The sequence below is a fragment of the Numenius arquata genome, chromosome 8, assembly GCF_964106895.1.
Source record: "Numenius arquata chromosome 8, bNumArq3.hap1.1, whole genome shotgun sequence".
Lineage (NCBI taxonomy): Eukaryota > Metazoa > Chordata > Aves > Charadriiformes > Scolopacidae > Numenius > Numenius arquata.
Genome location: NC_133583.1, coordinates 55,067,433 through 55,093,355, shown reverse-complemented (window position 1 = coordinate 55,093,355; position 25,923 = coordinate 55,067,433). Strand labels below are relative to the sequence as shown.

Sequence of the window (25,923 nt, the reverse complement as noted above, 5' to 3'; positions counted from 1 at the left end):
ATTCTTGCAAGTATTTGGGTTAATGTCCTCAAAGGTGTTGAAAGCTGACTGGGGTTAAGCTGAAAAAAGATAAGTGGGGACTTGTGCCTGATTCCATTATATCTGCAGGTACTTAGGCAAGGATTAACAAAAGAGTTCAGCCTGTTATCATACTCCTTCATTCCGATAGTTTAAAAACTAGAGAAGTTCCACGTGTTAGCATAGGGAGAGGACATGGTGTTTTGAAGACTTACAAATATATTTCTAGTCTCTGAATGAAATTGTGTTAACTTGATCCAAACAAATAATAGAAGAGCCTTGCTGGAATGATCATGGACAGTTCATAAGCAGAAGAAAAAATACTCTGCTGATAGAATAGTGGCTCAAAACTGTTAGAAATTCTCTTCCCAAAATAGTTGATTAGTACATAACTGTATTCTTGAATCATTAACATATATGTGTTCCTCTTTACCTGATTACCCTTTAAGAAACTGTGGAACATACCTTTATTTTTTAAATTGGCAACCCTTCCTCTGAAGTCATTGCAACTCCATTAGTTTATCAGAAGAGGTTGCATGCCAAGTAGCTTTTGAATTTGTTTTTTTAAACTATTTTTGGCATGTTATTACCTGCTATCTTAAATTCATTTTAAATTCATTTTAATCTAAGGGAAAAGACCTATCAATCAAATAGACTCTTCAGATTCCTTTAAACCCAGCGATCCATTTCAGCCTTTCCCCACCCCAGACATTCCCAAAGAACAAGAAGCAGATCTATTCTGTGATCCATTTGCTCCCACCAGCGTCAGTAAAGAGGCTGACCCCAACAATTTTGCAAACTTCAGTACTGTGAGTAAACACTTTTTACATTTGTTTCAGTATAATGACAGCTTTGAATTGTTCACACTGAAGTCTTCAGTCTAATTTAAAATATTAAAACATATCCCATGTACAAAAGGGATATTGCTTCCAGTTAAAACAGTATTTACATTTAGTTTACAGCTGAGGGTGTCCTAAAATGAAATACTGCAAAATGTTGTCGTTAATGTTTAAATTGCATTGCTTTTATGAGTTTTTTCATGGAGGCCTCTTAGCTTTTAGAAAATAGAAATTTTAAAATATCTGTGTTCTAGGGATTATCTGTTTTATCAGTGTGTGCAGTATAATTTAAATTATATATCTATAACAAGCACACTGTTAACTATCCAATTAAAAATAAAACAAAAGGTGTGATTTTAATTTAGCTGTCACTGAACTGTTTGGTCATAATGTCAATGTACTGAAATATTGATAAACAGCCTCATAACGGTGTATGTTAATGAAATATAATTCGGTGAGTTTTGAATGGTTAGTAAATTCCAGACTTGTGTACAATGAAGTAAAAAGAAGTAAGTGTCTCTTTATAACCAGAATCCATTTCATAGAAGTCGTGGTGTCCAAGCAGTAGAAGCAAATCTAAAGGTTTGTGCATGCCTATATTTTTATTTTTTTTTCTTTTGAGCTTTTGCAAATAGGAGTTTTAAAAGGCATCGTCTTACTTTCAAGCTTGATACCTGTCAAATGCAATTAGCATTTACAGTATCTTGATCATATTGCTTTTTTTAATTTTCAAACCTAATAAACTATGTGCTTGATTGAAGTAAACTGAGGATTGACAGGCTCTCAGGATTGACTTGCACTGGTTGATGTGTCTTGTAGCATGATAGTTTCTGAAATGCTGTTACTGTTATCACTCTTACCTGTTAGAGGGACTGAGAAGCCAGTTTGGAGGAGAGAATGTGAAATGTGGAGGAGAAAGCAAAAATGCTCGTTATATTTATGAAGGAAAAAGTATTCTCCCCCAGCTGCAATTACCACAAATGCTAAGTGAACTAAGGAGAAAACTCAAGCTTTCCTACATTTATTTCTAGCTAATTTCTACATCTGAACTAGCTGGAGTATATTATGATAACCCTTTCAGACTTAACATTGGGACATTCATGAAGACATGGGCTTCTCTTAGCTTTTCTGCATGCTGACTAGAAACAGACTTTAGCATAATCTCTTGTATTTTATTTAAGAGAATACCCTTAACTGTCTCTGATTTATCATCATTGTACCCCAGAAATTTAGCTCATATTCTTTTCACATCAGTATACATGGAAAGAATCTGTTCCTTTTTTCTCTTGTATCACACTGACCTTTCTCTCTCTTTCTACTAGGCTTCTAACTCTACCATTACCTTATTATGGTAGAATGGTTTCTTGGTAAAAGTATTTTTCATCCACCCAGTTAAAAACGGTCATTATACAGCTAATTTTTGCAGTCATTGTCACCTGGAAAAAAATCATCCCTAATGAAAGTAGGGTCAATCAGAATGTCCCACACTGTGGATAGGGGTGTATTTTGCAAAATGTTCTCCTGATTTATTAAATTTTTTTGCACAGACTGGCTTTGATCCAAAATTGTTTGAATTTAAATTATAGCACTTTCTGCTCAGGAACTTTTTTGAAACTTAATACTGAATTTTGAAACATGGCATATTTAATAAAAATACATAAATTGGATGGCTTCAGTGCAGTTATTGATAGTTAAACCTTAGACTAAGATAATGTTAACTGTATTAAAATTAAAAAGCAAGTAATATTTGAAGACTAGAATATATAAAATTTTGGAAAAAGTGTAATTGTCCCTTAAACCAAGGACTTGGACAGTATTAGTTACTATTGTATTATTAATCTCGTTTATTTTATTTTTTAAAAATGCAGTATTCAACTGAAGAAGACATGATTGAATGGGCTAAGAGGGAAAGTGAGCGAGAAGAGAAAGAAAGATTGGCAAGGCTAAAACAGCAAGAGCAAGAAGACTTGGAACTGGCTATTGCACTCAGTAAATCTGAAATATCAGAAGCATGAAGTTTAGAATAAGATTTTGTCTTATGTCAACTGTTTTGTCCCTTTTCCTGAATACCTAACCTATTTAAATGTTAATCAGAAAATACATATATACAAGAAACTATGAAAGGTTTTAAATTTCTGAAAGTGGTGTGAATGTTTCTGCTAAATTAAATCTTTTTGGTTGTTGTTTGAATAACTGTTAAGTTTAGCATTCGATTTCTTTCAAGTTTCCAGGAGAACAAAGTACTTTTCCCAGCTGTAAGCAAATCAGTTTAAAATGCAGATAGTGAGATTGTAGTTTGACTGTAATCTGTCAGCAGTTGGTAATTGAGCATAAAGTGAACATAGCAATTATTCTGCCATGGCTGACTGTCTCCCATCAAGCAGTTAGTCATTTGAAACCTTTTATTCTTCTAAAAAGGTTTTAGTAATGCCAGAGTTGTGGAGTGCTTTATTTTATATGTATGCATATAGAAATTTTTTTTTTTTCTCTTCATTGAAGATTCTGCGTTTGGATTTGAAATAACAATCTTCATGGAGTCCAAGACAGAAAGAATGTGTCTTTCTGAAACCTTTAATGCTTTTCTTGCATGGTCATAGGTTTTAAGACAGACCTTTTATTTTGTTTTATAAAGCAATTAAGTTGAAGATACACTTGCATTTGCTGTTGGCCAAGACGACTGTCAAATATGAGACCCCACTGCTATTTGAGCCACTTTTGCCTGTGAAATATGCAGCTGAACTGGCAAGTTAATGAGTTCAATTTGAAATAGGGTTGAGAATAGAAAGAAGAAGCAGGTAGTCTGATTTATTTTTTTTTTAAACCACAGTTGTTTTCTGTATATGTAATTTATTGAATGCCAACTGATAGTTGCACCTTAAACTGAATGATTTCTTTATGGTCACTGAGTCAGAGTAGGTTTGATAGAATGTTAATGAAAGTAACTTAATGAAAATAACTTATTGTTCATTTTGAAAGAACTCTATTCTGGAGAATCGGTTTCATTAAAATAATTCCAAAAAGAGTTAATCTTTTGCCCTATCTAAGAAAAATGGATGGCAGCAGCATAAACATCAAGAGATTATTTTTTTTTTCTTGCACTTTTAACCTGTGGTATTTTTGTTGAGGAAATTCAAGTGTTTCAACACACGGCACTGGGTGGGGAAAGGGGAGAACTCAGCCATGCTTCAGTGTATTTAAGCTCTTCCCATTACCTATCAATGCTGCTGTTGTACAAGTTTGAGGGTAGTTTTCAATTTTTCAGGAAAAATGAGTAACTGGGATGTAAAAATGACTGGGATGGTTTTTCTATTGCACTGGGAAATGAGCATTTAAACATCTGCTCAAAAAAAAAAAAAGTAACTTTAAAATTTTGCAAGTATTAAATAGTTATAACTTATCTATACATCTTTGTAATGAGTGTACACTAATCTTGCAAATCATATGCTTAACTGGATTACATAGATTCTTATCTTTTGTTAAAAATGTATACTCAGTGGACCAACACAATATTATATGTATATATTATATATATATTCCTGCTTTCCTTTACGGAATTTAAAGTTTTGAGTCATTTGATGTTACATTTCATGTTACTGACTCTGACTATAGTACTTTTACTCAGACTACCAACAAACCACTGCTGTGAGCTAAATGGCATTATGTTATGAAGTTTTAACTTTTTTTTTTTAAAAAAAAAAAAAACTTGTTCAGGTGGGATTAGCCTCTATTTATAGACTTCCCTTTTGTTTAAAAATTCTAACAATAGCCTGTAATTATGAAGAAATAAAGTTTAAGTACATAAATGTGAACTGTTTGCCTGTTTTTTCAAAACGGTGCTGTGAGCTGTAAAGCAACGTGTAAATGTAATGCAAACAATATAAAGTGTTCCCATTGTAGTCTGATGGGAGCGGGTTAATTTTCAGAGAGGAAGAAAAGCTGCCTGAATGTTGAGGTTAGCTGAAGTGCACACTAATCCCAGCTGTCACTTGCTTCATTAGGAATTGTGGCTGCTTCAAAGAAAATTCAGGCTACTCTCATCCAAGGATTTTTGCCTGCACAAGGGTTGCAGAGCCCAGATCACAGAATGATATGGGGTTGGAAGGGACCTCTGGAGATCATCTAGTCCAACCTCCTGCCAAAGCAGGTCTACCCAGAGCAGGTCCCACAGGAACGTGTCCAGGCGAGGTTTGAATGTTCCCAGAGATGGAGACTCCACCACCTCTCTGGGCAGCCTCTTCCAGGGCTCTGCCACCCTCACGGGAAAGAAGTTCCTCCTCATGTTTAGGTGGAACTTCTTATGTTCAAGTTTGTGCCCATTCCCTCGTGTCCTGTCACTGGGCACCACTGAGAAAAGACTGGCCCCATCCTCCTGACACCCACCCTTTCAGTATTTATAGGCATTGATCAGATCCCCCCTCAGTCTTCTCATCTCCAGACTAAAAAGACCCAAGTCCCTCAGCCTTTCCTCATCAGAGAGATGCTCCAGGCCCCTCTACATCTTTGTAGTCCTCTGCTGTGCCCTCTCCAGCAGTTCCCTGTCCTTCTTGAACTGGGATGTTTAGATGTTTAGATACTTAAGATTTATCTGTGAAGATACATAAGCATCCTCTACTGGCTGCTGTTAACATACAGGGCTTATACAGGCTGGGTCAAATTGAAGGTCTCTTGATTCTTCTCAATCTGTCTACCAGCATAAGGTTTCCTTTATCTCATCTCAAGGCATAGAGTGCTTGGTCAGAGGTTTGGAGTTCCAGTGACCATTTACATGTCTTTGATCCTTTTGTTATAGTAGGGCTAGGTTTTAATGTACTCATCTAAGTGGACCCAAATCTCTTTGTCTGTTTTCTTTTCATGAGACATCAGTTGGATTAGGCAAAGTAATATCTTCATTAATTTTATTGGGTTCACACACATTCTTGAGGCTATTTGAAACCTCTGGGCTGTTCATTTTTTATTTTTTTTTTTTCCCAAGTCCCCTGTCAAGTTTCCGTCTTGGGTGCACTTTGCCTCTGACTGTGCTGCTTTTTAACCCACTCTCCCCTCCAAATTGCATGCAGTCCATTTAACTCCTTATCATCAAACTGAAGATGATTGCTAATGATCTTGAATAATTTGTTTTCCTCTTTTCACGGTCTTTCTCTGACTTCTTATACTATGAAGTTCTAACTGTCAAGTAAAAGCTTCTGTTGCATTCACAGAATACCACTGCATTCCAAAGATTGATGAGATTATCTGATGTCTAGCAGATGAATTGGCCACTTAACTTGCATTGGAAACGTAACTGTCATCTGCAGCAACTTAACCATAAACTATTGGGGATTAATGTTAAGTCTGTTATATCACTGTGTACTATTGACAAGGAACAAAATGGCAATAAAGGTGCTTAATGAAGAACCGATGTACCAGGTTGACTTTAGGTAGACTTCTTTTGGAAGGCTGGTTGCTTCAGCACAGGGGACGTGATGTGACGGAGAATACTAACCCTTCTGCTTAATATGTAAAAGCTGTTGTGCTAGGCCTCAGTATTCAGCTTACTGGTTTCTTTGGTTTAAATGGATTTCCTTGCCATCCTTTGTCACCTGACACACCTGCTGTGTGTCACCTCCTCACAGGAATTGCATCCAGCTGTCGGAACCACTGTTGTTTCCCCGCTAACTTCTCTACAGTTTCATTTAGCTACTTTTAAATTTAAATTGACTGTTTCAATGATTTGAATACTTAGCAAAATTATAACTTCACTATTGGGATGTTTTAGTCATGCTTTAGCCTGAATCTTCAAAGTGACTGTGTGCCTGGATGTGCAACCTCATGTTTTTGCAACACTGATAGAATGGTAATTTTAGATTGTCTTTAGATAATATAGAGCATACAGGTTTGATTTATAAAAGGGTAAAACTGGAAAAACAATGTATCTGTTCAAAACGTTGGCAACTAAAGTCGTATGTCTCATCTTTATGGAATTCAGTATCATGTCAGTGAGTACTCTTGAATTCAATTCCATTGTTAATCAGAGTGAATGTGAAGGTTGCCTTTCAGATGCATCCATTTTTTACCATAAGAGGGAAGAGGATTTGTTTGCCTTGTGCAATTATAAAACACAGGACAATGTCAGATTAAAAGCCAATAGTCATCAGTTCGTACTGGAAGTAGACAGTAATTTTCCCAAACTGAAGATCTTTCCTGATGCAGGTTTGAAACTTACCCTTTTTGGTAGGTAGAGTGGACATTTAGTTACCTACACGAGTGTTACTGAACTCTTGAACTCTCTGCAGAATAACTTCTGCGTTGTCTTCCTTGTTGGCAACGAGGTGTAGGTATTAAAATCTAAAGGCAGGAGAGGAGGGTGAAGCAAAACAAATCTCTGAAGCAGTGGCCAAGGGTGTGGCTACCAGCTGGGGACAGACAGGCTTTCCAGGCTTGTGACACCTAAGCCCTAGTGCAACAACCAAACGGTCTTCATATCTTTCCACCGTAATGGTATCTCTGCTATTGGTGGCACCGGTCAAACTCACACTGCCAAAGCAGCTAGAAAGCTTGTGTTTCCAGGGAGCTCCGAGGCTAAAATGAAGAAAGCTGCTGCCTGTGCTCATTACTGTAACTCAGTACCATGCAGGGAGGGACGACAGCATAACGTGAAGGAATTTCTTACGCGGAGAGAAGTCAAGAGAGAGGGGAAAAGAAAGTAAAAATGTTTTCCTCTTGTGCTTATAGATGGATGAACACGAGAATCCCTTGTTGTGGGTTTTTTGGGGAGGCTTCACAGTAAATTTTGGCCTGTGTCTGTTATTCCAGAAAAGATGGGAAGGAACTCTTATTTTGTCAGGTGACAAGCTCTCAAGTCTGTGTCAGTAATATCATGAAACATAAGTTAATTTCATGAATAACAAAAAAATACATAAATAATACGAGCTGCATTGCCATTCCTTTGCTCAGAATACTTAGGAATTTCTATTATGCTAAAGTTGAGAGATCTTGAGCTGCTAGGACCTTAGATTTTAAACTGAAAACAAAAAGCATTAGTTTTTAAAGCAGGTGATCAGGTGCTGGCTGATAGAGGGGAAAAAAATGCTGCATTGTTTGGATGTGTACTCAAGAGGTCAGGATGTTGTTTCTAGTTATCTCTTGCTGATTTATTAAATGATTTTGGACAAACCACTTCTTAATGCTAATCTGTTTCCTGTTTTCTAAATGACGATGGGTCTGATGGCGTATGACATAACTGCTGTAATTTAGAAAGACAATTTCACACAGAGCAAAAGGAATTTTATCCCATTTTACCTGTGTGTATCCTATAGGTAGAAGAGATGTTATAAGGTGTTTTCACTGTTAGTCTGAGCAGCAAGTTGCACTCCAGGACTATACAAATAACTGGAAATAGACTAATATTTTAACAGAAGTGGTGCTCTGACCAAGATATTGAGGATTTGGTTTGCTGATAATACAGGGTGAAATTCTTACCTTTTGACTTCAGAGGTCTGTCCCAGCTGGCACAGCAAGAGATCCTCGTAATGCTGTCTGCAAACTGTCAGCTCTCTGGGGTTTGTATCTGACAGTGTCCAAGTCAATGAAAGATTCATCCTGATCCACTCACTCAGACTGATTTTTTTCCTGTGTGGACAGATTCAGTATTTATTTCATTGAGACTATGTAGCATTGAACTTCTATTCAAAGCCAAAAGGTCTTTAGGATTGCTTTCTGCAGAATGGAGTCTCTCTTGAGATGTTACAACAGGTGAGGTCACTTATATGCAAAACTAATTTTGAAAGGCTCAATGGATTTTTAGGTAAAATCCTTCCTGTAGATTTTTTTTTTTTTAAATACACATCTGAAGCTGAATTAATACCACCTTATTCTTAAATGTTCTTCTGTAATGCAGACTAGGGTCTTTGACTTCTGAACAGTTCTGAGGAGTTTGGAGTATGAATCCCATGTTGGGCCCACATCCAGTAATTAACTGAATAACTAACTGGTTGAGGTTCAAACCAGTGACCCAGAATCCTGAAAACTGCATGTAAAAGTACTAGTTGAATGTTAGTTGTAGATTTAAATTCTCTAATTTTCCTTAATATGTGATCAATTTATCTTAAAATATTTATGTTACTGTCAGATAGTAAAAGCACAATGGTTCTGTTCATGAACGTACAATAATAAGCTCAGGAGAATAACTAACTCAAGCTGCAGTTAAGCTAATGATGCAAATTTGTTTTTCTGTTTCAGCTTTTTCAGCTTTGTCCCTACCAGATAGATGTCCTAGAAGTTGTAAAAATCAATTTTGAGTATATTCTGGGGCGGTAATTAATAAAAATATTCTTTAGGTTAAACGTGACAGGCTATTGAAAATGGGCTGTACCTAAAGTGCAGAACCACAGGGGAAGCCTCTCTTCATTACGAAACCTGTGAGCTGGAATGTATGAGCTTCGCAATTTAAAAAACTAAATGTGTGTACAGGTATTTTATGCTGAAAACTGTGGGTTTCCATATGTACCAAAATAGCTCTGTGAAGGTGCTTGTCACCGCTCCTTATGATCATAGAATCATAAAACGGCTAGAGTTGGAAGAAACCTTAAAGATCATCTAGTTCCAACCCCCCTGCCATGGGCAGGGACACCTCCCACTAGAGCAGGTTGCTCAAAGCCCCATCCAGCCTGGCCTTGAACACCTCCAGGGATGGGGCATCCACAGCTTCTCTGGGCAACCCGTTCCAGTGTCTCACCACCCTTACAGTAAAGAATTTCTTTCTAGTATCTAACCTAAATCTCCCCTCTTTCAGTTTAAAACCATTACCCCTTGTCCTATCTCTCCACTCCCTGACAAAGAGTCCCTCTCCGGCTCTCCTGTAGGCTCCCTTCAGATATTGGAAGGCTGCTATAAGGTCTCCCCGGAGCCTTCTCTTCTCCAGGCTGAACAACCCCAGCTCTCTCAGCCTGTCTTCATAGGAGAGGTGCTCCATCCCTCTGATCATCCTCGTGGCCCTCCGCTGGACCTGTTCCAACAGGTCCATGTCCTTCCTGTGTTGAGGACTCCAGAACTGGACACAGCACTCCAGGTGGGGTCTCATGAGAGCAGAGTAGAGGGGCAGAATCACCTCCCGCAACCTAGCGGCCATGCTTCTTTGGCTGATATCCCTTGTTGATCTAAAACGTTTAATTTAGCTAAGCCAATTGTGAATTTTTGTGTTGTCTCAGCTCCTCTCTGGAAGGAGCTGTGGCCCGAGCAGCAGAGTGTGGGGCAGGGCCTGTCGCCTACCCCTCCTGTACATCTCCAACCACTCTGCCACTCAGAAATTCCTTCCTTTTTTAACCTTCTACGCCCACTGTTCCCACTAATGTCTCCATTGTTTCCTTGTGTCAACCAAGTCCTTCTGTTTGTCCTGCCACTCCCTTGCCCGGCTATACCTTGGCCTTCCTTCCCCCGGCTCCTTTCCTTCCACAAACTCCTTTCTTCTGTTAATCTCCTCTGGGAGAAGAGATTAATTTTTATATTTGTTAATCTCTTCTTATCCTGTAGCCCTGGGGCTGCGTGATTGATATGATTATAATATATGTAAAGGCTAATTTAAAACAATTTTTTTTCAGTATTGTGTATGCATTTGTAATTTCAAGGGATTTAGCTTTTGGGGGACTGTATTTTAAACAATTGTTCGTAAACTGACACAGGTGAAGGGTAAGTGCTTTTTGTACAATTACCCGTGTTTTGGGGTATGGGGCTCCACCCAGGCAAACGCTTACCTGGGAGGAGCGGGCTACCTTAAAACGCGGTGAAATATGAATTATATTTTCCTCATGTTTTTCTCTCAAGAGGAATTAACGAGAATTAATCCTCCCGCCTGTTCCTGGGCCCGGCCGCAGCCCTAACTCCCCTCCACCTTAACACCTGCCCCAAGCCCCCGCTCCCCCCGACTCCCGCACTATGAAACACCTCACGATCGCACCGTACCCCGACACCGCGTTATTGCCTCAGGGAAGGGGAAGGGGGCTGGGGCCGGGCCCGGGCCCCTGCCCGCGGCCGCCGGAGGGGCGGGCGCCGCCGCTGCCGCCGCTCACCTGCGGGGGCGGCCCCTCCGCCCGGGCCCGGCCCTGCCCGAACATGCGCCGAGGCCCCGCCGCCGCCGCCGCTCCTCCACACCATGCGAGCTGGCTGCGGCGGCAGCCCGCCACGGGGAACAGCAGCAGCACCGCCGCCAGCCCTCGGCTCCGGCCTCCCTGCTCGCAGCTTCTGGAGAAGCCGGCGACGCCCTTCGCGACGCCTCCATGGAGTCCCGCCCGGCCAACAGCGGGAGCGGCGGGGCCCGGTACGGGGCGAGGGGTTGGGGGGCCGCGGCCGTTACCTCAGGCCGGGAGAGGGGCGGCGGAGTCTCTCCCGCCTCAGCCTCCGGCGGGGCGGCTGGGGTGTCCCTTGGGAGCAGCGCTGCCTCCCCCGGGGCTGCGGGAACGCTCCGTCCCGCGTGAGGAGAGTGGGCGGCGGCGGCGGGAAGCGTCCCGGTGCCGGCCGAAGGGTCCCGTGGCGCCGGTGCCGCGGCGGAGAGGGGGGGGTGAGGGCGGCCTGTTTCCCCGCTTTTGCTCTGAAGCCGGTAAGTGGAGTTCGGTGCCTCCCCGAATTACTGTGGGGAGTCGGTGCCCACCTCTTCCCCGGGCTGCGGGCTTGGGGGCGGTCCGGCCCGTAGGCCGGGACCGGCGGGCAGGGGCCGGGACCCGGCCGCCTGCAAACGGCTCAGTCCCTCTGTGCGTCCCTGAAGGGGCAGAAACTGGGGGTTTTTTTTCACTTTCAGGGCTTTTTGTGTGGTTGGGTTTTTTTTTTTTTTTCCTTTACTTCGACAGCAGCAATGACATACCTGCGCTGCAGTCCCCCGGTAGTTACATGCAAATCAAGTGTGTTCTTCAAAGCGCTGTTCCAGAACCGTGTCGTGTCTCTGAAGCCTGTGGAAGAGCGAGGAGGACCAAGGGCTCGAGCTCCCTGAGCTCCTGTTTGTTCCAGCCCTTGACAGGGAAACATTGGCGCTAATTAACTCTGTAACTCAACGCCTTCTTGCTGGCCCGTAGGAAGGAGCTGCAGGTGGAAAACTTTCCTTTCTCCTTTCCACCTGTGCGCTCCCACTGCCCCTAAAATACATAAACTTATATTGTGGGCGTGTGAGGGAGGTGTTTTTTCAATAGCTGAATCAGTGTGCAAATAACATTCTTCCCCAGTGATGACGGCGCGTTAAGTTTTAGACGTGGCTGCATTAAAGGCCCGTTTGTGGATTCCCTATTTGACATAAGACTTTTGAAATAATCGGCTTTACTATCTATGCAGGAGTAGGAACTTTTAGCAGTGCGGTTGTTCGAGGGGTCAGCGAACCATTTCTCTGCATAGAAGAGTGGTAAAGGGTCCATTGGAAGCAGTGGTTTGCTCTGTCTTTGCCTGCATGCTTTCCCTATATCTTATCTATTCCTATATCTTCAAGTTGAAAATGGCAAAGATCCGTCCAAGAATTTAATTTGGCTGCAGAAACCATGGTGGGAAACATTTCCTGAACTTCAGATTATATAAACTACGTGACAGTGTTCTTTTTTTGGTGGCATTTATATTAACGTTAGAGTTACTACAGAGAATGGAGGTGGGGGGGGGGTCTGGTGCCTCTTAAAGCAGCAAAATCCTGTAGGCTTGAAGAATAGAGTGTTAAACTTGCTAATGATCCAAATGACACGTGTATTAGTATTCGTAATAGCCTTACACAATTTTGTTGCCATGTTCTGTCATGGTAATTCTTTAATGGACCAATAATTTATATATATATATAATATTTTTTTTTTTTTACTCTCCGGAGTGGGAAGGTGGGCTATATGTTTGCAATAATGATTTTAAATTACATCATTAAATGGCTTCCAGGTCTTGTGTTTGCACTGGCAATAGCAGCAGCACAGGCTGGGAGACTGTGGTTGCATTGGGCTGCAGAAAGTTTTGAATGTGCAGAGGAACGTTTGCAAAAATGTTCCGAAGGAGGAAGGGGTGCAGGCAGGAGTTCCCTAAATTTTACTAGATTGGGCAGGTTGTCCCAGAAGTCGCACCGTGTTCCTGAAGCTGCTGGAGAACTTGGTGCTGGGTCCTCATCGCCTTTCTGCAGCTCCATCTACTGGAACCAGCTGCCACATTCCAGTGTGACATTGCACCGGGATGTGCAGCGCTTCAGATGTTTCAGTTACTCTTCTATGCAATTTTGAAAGCATATATATCAGGATTTTTTGCTAATTTTTGGAAAAAATATTACTATTTCCTTTTTGTCGTTCACATTTTATATAAAATGCTCCTCTAAAACCCCAGTGAAGCCCCCAGGCAATGTCTTCACAGGGCTGAGCTTGTGGTTTCTTATGTTTCAGGTATATTTTGGGAATAGATTGACGTTATTAGCTCTTAGTTGGAGGACACGATGGTCTAGTGGACTGGTTGGAATTGAAAACTAAATGCCACATTTTTTGAGTAGGGGTGATGGAAAATGACATCCTATTTTGCAGATTTTCAGCTTTTGTCTTTACTTTGATAATAAAAATTTTGGTCCTCTTTTGTGGAAAAAACTGTCAGAGGAGAGTCTGAGTCTTAGGACGGTCATTCAGATATACTTGACTTAGTGGCTTGAATCTTGAATGCAAGTCAAATAGAATACAATACTGAACTTTGCATATAATTTTATCTTTTTTTCTCTTTGGCTCTAACCAAAATTGTCATCCAGAGCTGGTGAAATCTCACTATGTCTGCATCAAAGTCTTTAATTTTGACCAATCTGTGTTTCCTGTCAGAAAGGGAAAAAATGCCAGAAAGATCCCAGACTGCTCTGATTCCGAGTTCTAAATCGGCCTTGGTATTTTTTTTTTTTGGTTTGATTTTCTCCTCAGGTAGCTTGCTTAGTCGTTTTGCACTCTGAAATGGAGAGAATAGCTGTCTGCTTCTTGAAACTGTTGTGCCTAAGAATAACTCTTCAAAATGGCTTTAGAAATACTGAATGCCAAGAAAACTTCCTACTAGTACTCTTTTTCTGTTCTTGAGTATTAATTCAATAGGCAGGTTCAGGAGAGTTATAAAGGCGTATTGAAGTGCTATGCTTGAATTTTTATTTAATTGGAGAGAAAGTGGCATTGTTATTGGTCAAGGTACCATGAAGTATGCTTTGCAGATGACTTCTGAAATATAAAGTCAGTTTGTTGGAAGCTCTCAGGGAAACATAATCTGAAATTTCATGTAAAGCAATGATTAAAGGCAAAGCAACAATCCCCTGTTTGTTAAAGTATTTTGTGTCATTCCTTTTTTATTTTTTTATGAGAACCTGAAGTACTGTTCAGCAAGGGAATTGAAACAAAAGCATGATTATTTTTTTGTAAGTTGCAGTAAAACATATTACAATGTAATTTATTTTGAGAATGCTTTGCGTAGATTTAATAAAAAAAAAAACCAAAACAAAAAAACCCCAAAAAACGAAAACAAAAACCAAACCAAGAAACATTTCAGCTCAAATTAAAGTTCCGCAGGAAAATCCCTTCCATGTTTGGCACAACACTGAAGTCTGAAAGAAGTGAAGTGTAAGTCAGCGTAAAATGAGTACAGACCAGGCGTTACCGACTCACCGAGGTAGGATGCATAGGTAACTATTTTGTGACCTACCAGTCCGTCTTTATTATTGCTAGGTAATGCAGAATCCAACCAAAAGGGAAAATTGCATAACATCCTTCCCTAAATTCTCACTGAATCTTATTTCAGAAATAATCCAGACCTCTGCCCTGATCTTCCAGTCCTTACAAAAACAAATCTCACAGGTTTTTGTCTGGCTTTTTACCATGAAAATGTGGCAGATGGGAGCTTGATTTTGCTTAATGCTTTTGTTTGTTTGTTTGTCTGCTGATCATCTAAATGTGCTCAAGGCCATTGCAAGACAATGTTCTAGTGCACCTCTGGTTGATTTCTCATTAGTTTTAATATGAACAGGACTAGACCTTTAAACATTGAGAGTAACTGTGTCAGAATTGTAGGTTGACCAGAGGCAGTAAAGGTGGGAGAAGTTAGAGGACACTTAGAACAGAGCAAATGGGTATTGTAAGGTTGTCTGAAGACCTTAAGACTCTTAAAAAACAAAAAGGTGTGAAACGAATCACACCTGTCCTTCAAAGTAACAAAGGCTGTAGAGCATCTGAATTGAAAAAGAAGAGCTGTTAAAACTTGCTAAGTATCAATACAGACTGATGTATCATGAAAATTTAGTCTTAATTGCAGCAATCCTGTAAACTTCTGTAATGCTGGATGTATTTATTTTCTTTTAATTTTGTCCCTGTGTGAGGTAGTTTTTTCTTTGTGCATTGCAATAGGCTAGGGCAGTTCCAGGATGCTTGGGTTAATAATTTGTAATTTGCTGTACTATATCGTGTGTATATATATATATATATTTATTTCATTCTGTTTGATGCAGGCAGTTCTACTAACTGGGAAATGCACACACTATGGTGCATTTAGCCCTTTGTGAGCAGTCATGGCAGTACAACACGGAAAGGGCACTGCAAAAATGACACCAATACCTTTTATTTATCTGAGCAAACCTGTCTTAATGAATTTATTGCGTTGTTTGCCCATACAAATACAGGATGAGAACTGTTAACGTAATGCAACCTAGATCCTGCTTGGTGCAAGTTAAACAGCGGTGAAACCGAGGGCCCAGCACGAGTCTAGCGACTCCCTGGACTTTGTTCTGCTCACTTGACTGCTCTGCCACATCCCTTTGTTTTGTGAGCCTTCCCCGAAACAGGCAAGTCCAAATGCCTGAGTATCTTTTTAACATTTTTAATTTTTTTTTGACATTGCTGAGGCATCAACAACTTGGTGGTTTGAGAGTTGATTTAACCTCAAAAATAAACTGTGTCATACTCCCTGGCCAGCTTGAAATACTAAGATCTCCTGAAATCCAGAATTGCATCACTGTTGTGCCTCTATGCCGAATATTTGGAGAACGTGAATATTTGAAACCTTTCCAATTGCTTTGTTGTTAGAAGTAATGGCATTTCTGCAGCACCAAGGAGTCTTAGTCACAGGCCAGAAACGTGTTCAAGAACACAAGAAGATAAATGCTGAGGTATTACTAGCTTGGCATATAGAACAGGAAAGGATATGGTAGAATTAAATTTCTTGCATTAACTTATTTGCTTTTGAATTATGAAGAAATTTCTGTATTGTCTGCAAACTGAATAGTAACAAATTATTGTGAGAGCTGCTTACTGGTGTTCTCCTTTTCATGGTAATGAGAGCTGTTCATCCGAGATTATTTCTGATCTCGTGGTTTTGGAAATGTTTCCGAAAGACGAAAAGAATTCTTCCGAAGTGATGTGCTTTTTGTTTTCTTTGAACACAGAGATTTTTTTCAGTCTCGGGCTCAGAGCATTTGTAAGGCAGTGTTGCCCAAAGCAGTCATCTATTTACAAAAGTAGTAGTTGTCGGTTTAGAAATTACCTGGTAAACTTGAAAAGGCTAAAGAAAATAACCCCAGGTGTATCCTGGTATCTCCTAACGTCTCTGTGATTATCCAGCATTATGAGAAGAGAAAGTGGTGCCGTGCTTTAACCCCAGCAAAGCAAAACAAGGAATTCATTCATGGCTTCCCATGGGCAGGTGGGTGTTCAGCCGTCTCCAGGAAAGCAGGGCTCCGTCACACGTAATGGTTGCTTGGGAAGACAAAACGACATCAGTCTGAACCTCCCCCCCCCCCTCCCTTCTTCTTCACCCATCTTTGTATACTGAGCATGGCAACATATGGTATGGAATATCCTCGAGCTGTATCCTCTCCCAACTTCCTTGTGTCCCCAGGCTACTCGCTGGTGGGGGCGGTGTGAGGACCAGAAAAGGCCTTGACTGCTCAGTAACAGCTGAAAACACCAGTGTGCTATAAACACTATTCTCATCCCAAATCCAAAACGTAGCACCACACCAGCTGCCAGCAAGAAAGCTCCATCCCAGCCAAAACCATGGCACGTAGCAAGAAGTTCTGTATTCATTGGTGATACTTTTGAAAACATGCAGTGGGGAGGACGCCCTGGTGTCAGTGACAGGACTTGTCACACATGGTGGCCTCTGTATCAGCAAGCCAGGTTGTGTTCAAATCTTGGAGGTGTCTTGGATGGTTTTTTTTTGTTAAGAAGTGGAATGTGCTTTGGGATGCTCCTCGTGTCTGTGGACGGCTGAAGTGTTAGCACTGACGAAGCTTTGGTAGCCGGAGTGGCACAGTGTCTGTAGGGAAGGAGTTGTTTGTTGAAGGAGTTTACTACTCCTTCCTTTTTGGAAAAAATTAGGCTGCTTTGGGCATATGAGACTAATCTCTTTTCAGTTCCATTTCATACTCTATAAATGAGTTGTTTAAGAATTTACAACTTTTTTTTTTTCTGACTATATGGCTGGAAGCAACCCTCTCTAAATCTCTTTGTGAAGACAGAATGTAATGCTAATTATCGTTTCTCTGTACGTGCTGAGCTCCCCACCATCACAGCAGTAAGGTGTGCTGCCAGGTATATTCACTATTGATGCAGGTAGCTTAAAAGAGCTGCAAAAGTATGTGTTGGTAAAACCCAGTCCTTTCTACCAGTGATAGGAGTGTTTGTGCTGCCTTCTAAAAGCGTTAAGATTAGCATTATCGTGTAAAAATTGAAACTGTGTGTTACGCAGAGAGCCCTTGGAAGAAAGGGAGTAAAGGAGACCAGAACACCGTGTTGTCTGAATTGTTAAATATAAAATCAGCAGCAAATACTTCAAAATTACTGAAGAGGAACCTTTTGAGCTGAAATTGTAACCCTTCAGATGAACAGCCCTGTTCTCCTTGCCTTCCATGCAGCGAGGCTGGCTGCCGGACAGTTTCTGTTGTCTTGCAGGAGAAATGTTTCGGTGGGACAGCAGGAGCAGAAGCCAGCGGTGCAGTGTAGGTAGAATGATTGCAGCAATCAAGCCGGAACCCGGATTGGTGTTCACTAGAGTAGCTTTGTTGATGTTTCTGAATAAGATGAAAGCAGTATCATTGAGCCCAATTGCACCACTGCTCTTCAAGCCCCTGAGATAGAAGGTCCCTAGCATGGTTACAGAGATGTCGCTGTGAAATTTCTTTGGGATGGGAATATCATCTTTCTATTAGATGCTCTTCTTTGATCTTGCATCTCGCTTGCTTCGCATCTTTGGGATATATTTGGGAAAACAGGGTGTGTTCCCACTGCTCCCCACTCTACGAGTCTCCTGATAATGGAGAGAAGAGAGTCAACAACTGAGTCACCAGCACTTGGTCTTCTCTGTGGTGGTTTCTCATCAGGTACTGGTTTAACTCAATTGTGCTTGACTCTTGTATTTTATTCTCTTCCTCCAAATGAAGTTACCCATGCACTACCTCAGCTGACTTCTGCAGGTAACATAGACTTGGCAGAGAAATGTATCCATATTTTAGGATATGAATGATTTAACTTGTTTCAGTGTTTCACAATACTGAAGGAGCTCTTGAATTACTATTAAAAGCGGTACTATAAAGACACAAACTTCAGGCTTACCTTTTTTTTTTTTGCAAAGCTCTGATAATTACTGAGGTAAAATGAGTAGTAATTCATCATTTTGCAGAATACGGGCCTCAAGATCCTTTTTATTAATGAAATCTATGACAAATCATAAAGCACGTGTGCTGCAAACTTATAGTAAGAAGCCACTCAGTATCATGCGCACAGTGAAATAAAATTTATGCAGAAATATGGTAACTCCGGTGCTCAAAAAAGCCTTCCCTCCCCCTGCTTTTGACCATGATTTAACTTCATAGTTTTTTTACTTTTGGAAGAGCTTTACTTTTCATTAATATTTCAAAATTAATTTTTGCTTAGTTCTGCATATTTATTTTGCTCGATATTGCTGTTGGCATAAAAAGGATTTGAAGTTTAAGTAAAAAGGGCGTTGTCAAGGATGTCCTGAGTAATTTCACTTCTGACTTGAGAAAATGTGAGTGCAATGGAGTGGGGAGATGAAGACTTACCTTAAGTCAGAGGATACACTGTAATTATGATTTGTGAGGCACCCCCTGTCACGGTTCCCAGGGCAGAGAACGATGATTTCGTAAATAATAAAACCACAATGAGAACCATATGACTGTCCTTGCAAGACCAGCCGCCAAAAGTGAAAAAGGAAGGAAGCTTCTAAAACCAGGAGGGAAACGTCCTAAATTTGGAAATATTTCAGATTTTGATTTTTTCATATTTGTTTTCTTTAGTTAAAAGAAAAGAAGACATTGATACATGTGAGGGAAGAGAGGCTGCATGCTGAAGGATGTCTGAGTGTGGAATTGTTACCAGAGAAGTGATAGTCGAATAAAAACCTGCCAACTCAAGTCTTGAAGAACTTGGCAGAAACAGCCAGACAGAACTTCAAAGACCATTTGGAGAAATACAGTATCAATTAGAAATTGTATAAATAGCTAGTGAAAATGATGAATAATCTTTTCCGAGTAGCTCCTGCTCCTGCCACGGAAGCACCCCAGTTAATTTTAAGTTGTAAGCAGTAGTTATTCCCATCTGGGGGAAAAATAACAACCCGGTAATGTCTTTTTATTTCCTGCTGTGGCCCAGGTACATGGTGCTGCTACAAACATGTAATGGAGTCATTAATGGGGCAGCCTGTGGATCTTTTACAATAATTTTTATACCAAATGCAGCACAAGCTTTTCCTGTACAGGATGTCATAAAACCAGCAAGAGATTTAATCAGGTATGTTAATGCCTTCAGAGTACCTTCCTGAAATTATCCCTCATTTGTTTATCATTTTTGGGTCTTCCTTTAGCAGGTGATGTCTTCAGTATTAATACTGCTTTGTGTGATCAAAAGGAGAAAATAAATGTATAATTTTTAACATTAGATGCGCTTGGAGAAACTAACTTAGGTAATTAACTCAGAGCTGATCAACTTCTACAGTCCAGCTGTGATAACGAGAGAGACTGTTGTGGCTGCCCTTCATAAGTACTGGACCAGTACTGCTGACGTGCCAGCAAAGCAGTTTGGCAGCACACACTATTTTATTTCGGGCAAAATCAGCCAAATGAGCTAACTCCACTGATTAGATTTTTTATGCCAAACCGTGTCATTTTGCATGGCATTAAGGAGAGATTTTTATAAAGAATATGTGAAGTCTCGCTGCCTCCCAAATTTATAGGAGCCAACAATTAGCAGCGTTTTGGCTGGTGGATTGAAGGTTGTTTTGCAGAGAATCCTTGCTGGGGAGAAGCACTTTCTCATCTCCTTTGCCTATCAGCTCCTCGCGCTCGCAGCAGTTAATGCCTCAGTTCTCCTGCCTGTCAGCTGGCCTCGTTTGACTCCCTGTTCTGGTTCACGGGTTTCCGATGCGGTCCGCTGCCGCATGCGGTAATTTTTGTTGTTTCAGATCTGTAATTACAGGGATATTTGACTTCTGCCTAGTTTGTACTGAATGAAGGACGGCCGGTGGGTGCTGCCGCCGCTGTCAGACCTGTCTGTAGATCAGAGATAAGCCGGCAGCTGCCAGCTCCTCCTACGTGAGTAGTAAGTACCCGGTGATATATGAACTTCATGTGTCACGGACCGGCCTCCAAATCGCTCATTTGCAGTATGTTCTAAGTGAACTAGGGATGCTCGTTACTTCCATCGTATCATCCCTAATGGCCAATCGGAGAGTCGGGTATCGCAGGCAGCGCTGCCCTACCCTGCGCTGGCAGTGTCACCATCACTCGCGCTGGTGAAGTGGCACCCGGTGCTGCCGCCGCCGCTGGGTGTTCCTGCCTCGGCACTGAGCGGGCACACAAATGACTATGTCAGAAAACACCAGAGATTTAGCAGAAAGGTAAGTAGGGGGTGCACAGCGTTTTCCTTTGGGCTTAGAGGCAGTTCTGATCCTGCTGTGGAGAGCAGGAGACAATCTGCAGCCCACTGAAGCATGACTAATCAGTTTGCTGAAAGGCTTAGCACTCTCTAGTTGAAAGTATTTCTTCCCTATTGTTAACAGCAACCAACGATGATTTGTAGCATTTATGTAAAGCGTGTATTGTGTTCAGGTCTTAAGCCCTTTACTTGGGAACTACATCAAATGTCAGGTTTCCTTGGAGCATGAAGGAGGTGTGCAACTTGTATTGTTGCTGCCATGTGCAACTTGTGTATTTTTGCTGTTGCTGGGGGTGGCACTGTGTTAATAATTCTTATTTCAGAAAAGATGCCAAGTAATTAATGTATCTTATTTGTGCTTTGAGCTTTAACAGCGGTTTTTTCTTTGTCATCTTTCTGTTTCAAAAGACTATTTTGAAAGATTTATTTGTATTGAATGGGGGAATTCTCCTGCATGACAAGAAACAAGCAAACAAAAACCCCAGGTAAAATGTTACTAGTCTAAATATTTTAAAACAGGTGAGAATGTATTTTATATAGTGTTAAATATGCTGTTTGGTTCAGGGACACGGGTTTAAAAGAGGCAGGTAAGAATTGTAATACATGTGAGCAATAATTGGCAACGTTTTAATTGTTTAAGTAAGGCTCAGAATAGTTAGTCAGACATGATACTGCTTATTGCATGAGACAGATGCCAAGACTTGGTTAATCAATGTTTGCAAAGCACATGGAGAGTCTCTTGGGTGTGGGATTTGCAGTCTATCTGAAGTGTGATGACAACAGCCACTATGAGCAGTGTCATATAATGTTTCTCTCAAATTTATAATCCTGTTTTTCATATATAATTATGCTCCTTTTTTTTTTTTTCCTTTGCAGTCACTATTCTTAAAAACAAAACCAAGCCACTGCTGCAGTCAGTGGTTATTACTGATTCTCTCTTGTTTGTTCTGTGCTCCCCTGTCTTTTCCTTAAGATGATACCAGGACTTTGTTTTCTGTTTTTCCTTTCAGCAAGCTATGCGTTGTGCCATTTTTTTAAGGAAGTAATTACTTAAAACATAGTTTCTAAGTCACAAGACAGATCACATCAGTTAGAGCTGTTTGGAGTCAGGAACATGATGAGGATTTGATTGTATTTTGTTGGAGGAAGTTTTTTTTGTACAGACTTGCATACGATGTATTAATGCAGTTTAGTTCTTTGATCATTAGGTGCAGATGTTTCAACTGTCCTAATGTTGGCCAGGTGACCTTAACTTTGTTAGTGCAAGGCCTTATTGTTTCTTCTGTGGAATTTTTTGTCCAGCAGTTCTGGTGGTGATGAACTTGGGCCAAACTTACTCAGCTGGTCTGTATTATTCTGTTGCCAGTAACCCAAAGACCAGCTGAGAACCCTTGTGACAGGTCAGGTTGACATCTGAATGTTGTAAAGGAGAAAAGCACAGCCAGAGTAAGCCACTGAGATAATCTTCTGACTTGGAGATGCAGCAGCAGTTTTTTCATGTGAGTGCAGTGGCACTTCTTAGAGACAGTGATGTTCCCAGGAGCATGCACAATGGGACATTTTAACGCACCTGCAAGTCTGTAGCAGTCTTCTGGTCAGGAACATGAGCTGAACTAAAGCAGGTGTTCCAGCAGCAGTCGATAGAATAATCTGATGCAGTTTAACAATGTCTCGCCCTTAAGGTGATGACATGATCGTAATGTCACTAGCCTGTAGTCTCTGTCAGCCTCACACACAGTCAGATGTGTGCTGTCACCCAGTGCTTCTGTGTTCCTGATACTTGAGCTCATCAAATTGCCATGCTCCCGCCTGGTAACTTCTGTATGTCCAGGTTCTTCTTTACAGTATGTGCAGTTTATCTTATTTTCAGAAAGTACAAAACCTGAATTGCTTTCCACATGTCACAGAGTGAGAGCATAGTTTGGGAAAAAAAAAAACAACCCACAAACATAATGGAAGACACTTTCATTTTTGGCAGTCACTGAAAAGGGAATAGCAGGATACACGTATACATACCCAAGGCTAGAACTGAAGGTGGGGAGTTCGAATGTAGCAGTAATGCACCGATAGAAGGAGAACAGATGTGCTGAGTTGATTCTCTCTTCTTCTGGCAGGTCACCTACATCAGACCTCAACACAGCATTGCATGAGTGTATGGCAGCTCTGGATTTATTTCTTAACAACAAGTTCTCGGATGCTTTGGCATCTTTACAAGCAAAGTAAGTTGATTACTTTTACTAGTTTTCCTCTGTTTATTTTTCTTTGCTTCGCCACCTCTCAGGAGAGTGACTAGACAGCTAGTTCTCTCTTAATAGTTGATAACGCTACATGGTTTTGGTTCAGAAGGGGGTGGTAAGTTAATGTCTTAAATTTTGGGGAAGACCGATTAAGAGCTTTACACTTGGGTGAGTAAATAACAAGACTGATCAAAGGTAACTACAAAAAGTAGAAAATTGTTGTCCAAAGAAGTAACCCCTTACATGTAGCACAGTATGGGAGATTCTTGCTCCTGGAAGAATAAAAAACATCTTCTGTCACTTCCCCACCTCCTTCCATGATTTTTCTGCATACTGTCAGAATTTGAGAATTTATTGTTTTGTGTCTGAATGAGCGACTGACCATGAATTGCCGGGTTTGGGACACAGTACTTTAGGTATGAATTCTATTTTTTGTTTGTTTTTTTTTCTTTAATAACCACTTGGAGAAACTTTCTCACAGCTTATTTTGCAATTCATTGTTGTGGTCATGCACTCTGTTTCCTAATTACATTGCAGCCCAGCATGTAATTAGTGGCCCAGCTGCAAGCAGTGAGGTCATAAAATAGCTTCTAAAAGTTGTTGTCTCTTTACATGTCTGTGACTTTTCATACCCCGTCCTGAAGTTACCTGTGCTTTTGGCTTGTTGAAGTCTGTGGTTAATTCGCGTTTTGTTTCCCCCCGGTTTGCTCTGTTTATTTTTGAGCCATCAGCAAATTACATCATGCTTTCTTTAAGACCACTGAAATATGAAACAAATACAATTCATAGGTGATGCAGTAGTGTGTGTTTGATATGCATCAGGGATAACTATAGTGAATACCACATACCTGCTTTGCTGAGGTATCAGCCTCAGTCTTTGATGCCAGAATCTGTAGCTTAACCATGTAAGTATGCTCTGTGAAAGGCATTCATGATAAATTGTAGGCTCAGATGTATTAATAATACTGGTTTTATTCACAGCAGTCTTGTTTTGTGTTTATATATCATCAGAAGACATCATAAAAATGGTAAGAAGAATAACTATGTTTTCATAAAATTCTGACAGTAAAGCCCCTGTGTCCATCTGGAAATGCTTACTCGGTGCTTAGCATAAAATAAGGAGATATTTTATCGAAGGGGGTTTCCAAAACACTGCAAAAGCTAGTGAGGCTGGGGGCTGTTTTTTTCTGTAAATTCATTTTTTTTCTATTGCATATGGTTTTCATTCAGCTTTTGTTGGGCCCTGCAGAATATATTTAATGAGGTGATACTCTGTTTTTGTACCTGACTGTTCCACACTGCAAACCCATTTTGAAAATGATTTTTCATGTTAGCCTGTTGTTATGAGGAGGCCCTTATTCCTGTTGCCTTTGGCAGTGACGGAAGTACAGACTTATGATCTTTGCAAGTGTAATGCAGAAACAGGATGCTAAATTTCCCCACAGATGATATCCATTATGGACACACTCCATCTCTTCAGGGAATGACAAGAGCTGTAGAGTGGGCACATATGGTAATACTGAGTATTTTCTTTAGGAGTCATCAGTTCCTCACTGTTGCCTTTTAGCGTGCTGAGATTTTAAATTGGCTTTCGCAGTCCATAAACATACTATCTTTGTTTAAAGAAATACTTTTCAGTTTTTACATGCTTGTAAAGAATTTCATATCATAGATTTTGCAGCTTTACCACTTATGTTGTAGGACATACTCTGCTCTGTATTACATTATTGCAGATTCACTAAATTACTCACACTTGGCTTCCACAATAAGTGTATTTTCAACTGATTTGTACCATGTGTAACTGAGAGCAGATTTGGCAATGTATGAGAGTTAAAATCGGAAGATCTTTCCTAGCAGCTTAAAAATAAATATCTGAGGATGGTGTCTAGACTTGTGTTGAGGTAAAGCTCTTTTTTTCCTGTTAGAAAAGCAAATCCATCATAAAGGAGAGATCTCATTTCATAAACAGTAATCTGACATTTTTGCTTCATGCTATGTAACTTTTCTTCTTTCCTCAGCTACCTTTTAGGTTTTAGAGTCAGTTTTCTTTATTATCATTAGCAATCATTGTACAAAAACGGGCTCCAGTTATCTTGTGGTTTCTGCAGTAAGTTTAATTAAATTAATCTCTTGTATAGAGTATTCACACTAAGTCTAAGAACTCTTAAGAAATTCCTTAAGTTCAGTCACCAAAACCAGCAGTGATTTTCAATATGTAACCTGTTAACTGTGACAGTGAGTAACACTGAAACTGTCTAGTCACTGGAGTGGCGAAAAAAATCTCATCTTCCTCCTCAACCCTGAGATACATACAGTAAATCGATTAAAAGCTGACTAGATTTTAGCCCTCATGTAACTGCAGACAGATAATGATAAATTAAAGAGTTGATTCTGGTGAGATGACCCCTTTCCTTCCCCAAGACAAATGTTTCATTAACTATCCCGAAGGAAATCATGACTAAATCACCTGATAGTTTGCTGATGTCACATCACTTGGGAGAATGGTAAATAATAAATTCATGACACAGAATAATCTGGAGCATTGGATGAGCTGCAACACATCTGTGTTGCTGCTTGCAGTATTACAAGAACAATATGTGAAAATTCATTCTGGGCAGCTGACTTTACGCTGAAAATCGTCTCCAAAAAGCACTTGATGTTGCTTGGTGGAATGTTAATTCCAGAATGGCTGTGTTTAAAGGTGAGTTCAATCCTTTGATGTGGGAGTATCTCAGGTAGGTGGAAAGAGACTGTTACTGCTCTGCTGGTTACTTGTGAAACTCTTATTGGAATAGTGTAGTTCTGTGGTACCTATTTACTACCAGTGGAATTTTTAATATAAGTCCAATTTACAATATTAAATGCTGTCTTGTATATTCTGATCTTTAAAAGGTTTAAAGAGGTTACTAAGGAATAAGGTTACTGAGCCTTTGTAATAGCTGTCTTCATGGTGTGGCG

At 40.5% G+C, this 25,923-nt stretch overlaps 2 protein-coding genes across 4 annotated transcripts in view; both read left to right on the top strand.

The window, feature by feature from the left end:
* EPS15 (epidermal growth factor receptor pathway substrate 15) overlaps positions 1–4,664 on the top strand; it is a 51,555-nt gene extending 46,891 nt beyond the window's left edge. The window contains exons 24-26 of one of the 3 annotated variants that reach the window (XM_074151972.1): positions 649–827; positions 1,389–1,439; positions 2,726–4,664. In XM_074151972.1, the coding sequence (XP_074008073.1) occupies positions 649–827; positions 1,389–1,439; positions 2,726–2,872 (377 nt within the window). In that variant the 3' untranslated portion in view covers positions 2,873–4,664. The remainder of the gene's footprint in view (positions 1–648; positions 828–1,388; positions 1,440–2,725) is intronic. The other 2 variants (XM_074151973.1, XM_074151974.1) reach the window with 2 other exon arrangements.
* An 18,182-nt stretch (positions 4,665–22,846) lies between these two features.
* The window catches only part of TTC39A (tetratricopeptide repeat domain 39A), a 35,598-nt gene continuing 32,521 nt past the window's right edge, over positions 22,847–25,923 (top strand). Inside the window, exon 1 of the mRNA XM_074151382.1 lies at positions 22,847–22,947. Within this exon, the coding sequence (XP_074007483.1) occupies positions 22,883–22,947 (65 nt within the window). The 5' untranslated portion in view covers positions 22,847–22,882. The remainder of the gene's footprint in view (positions 22,948–25,923) is intronic.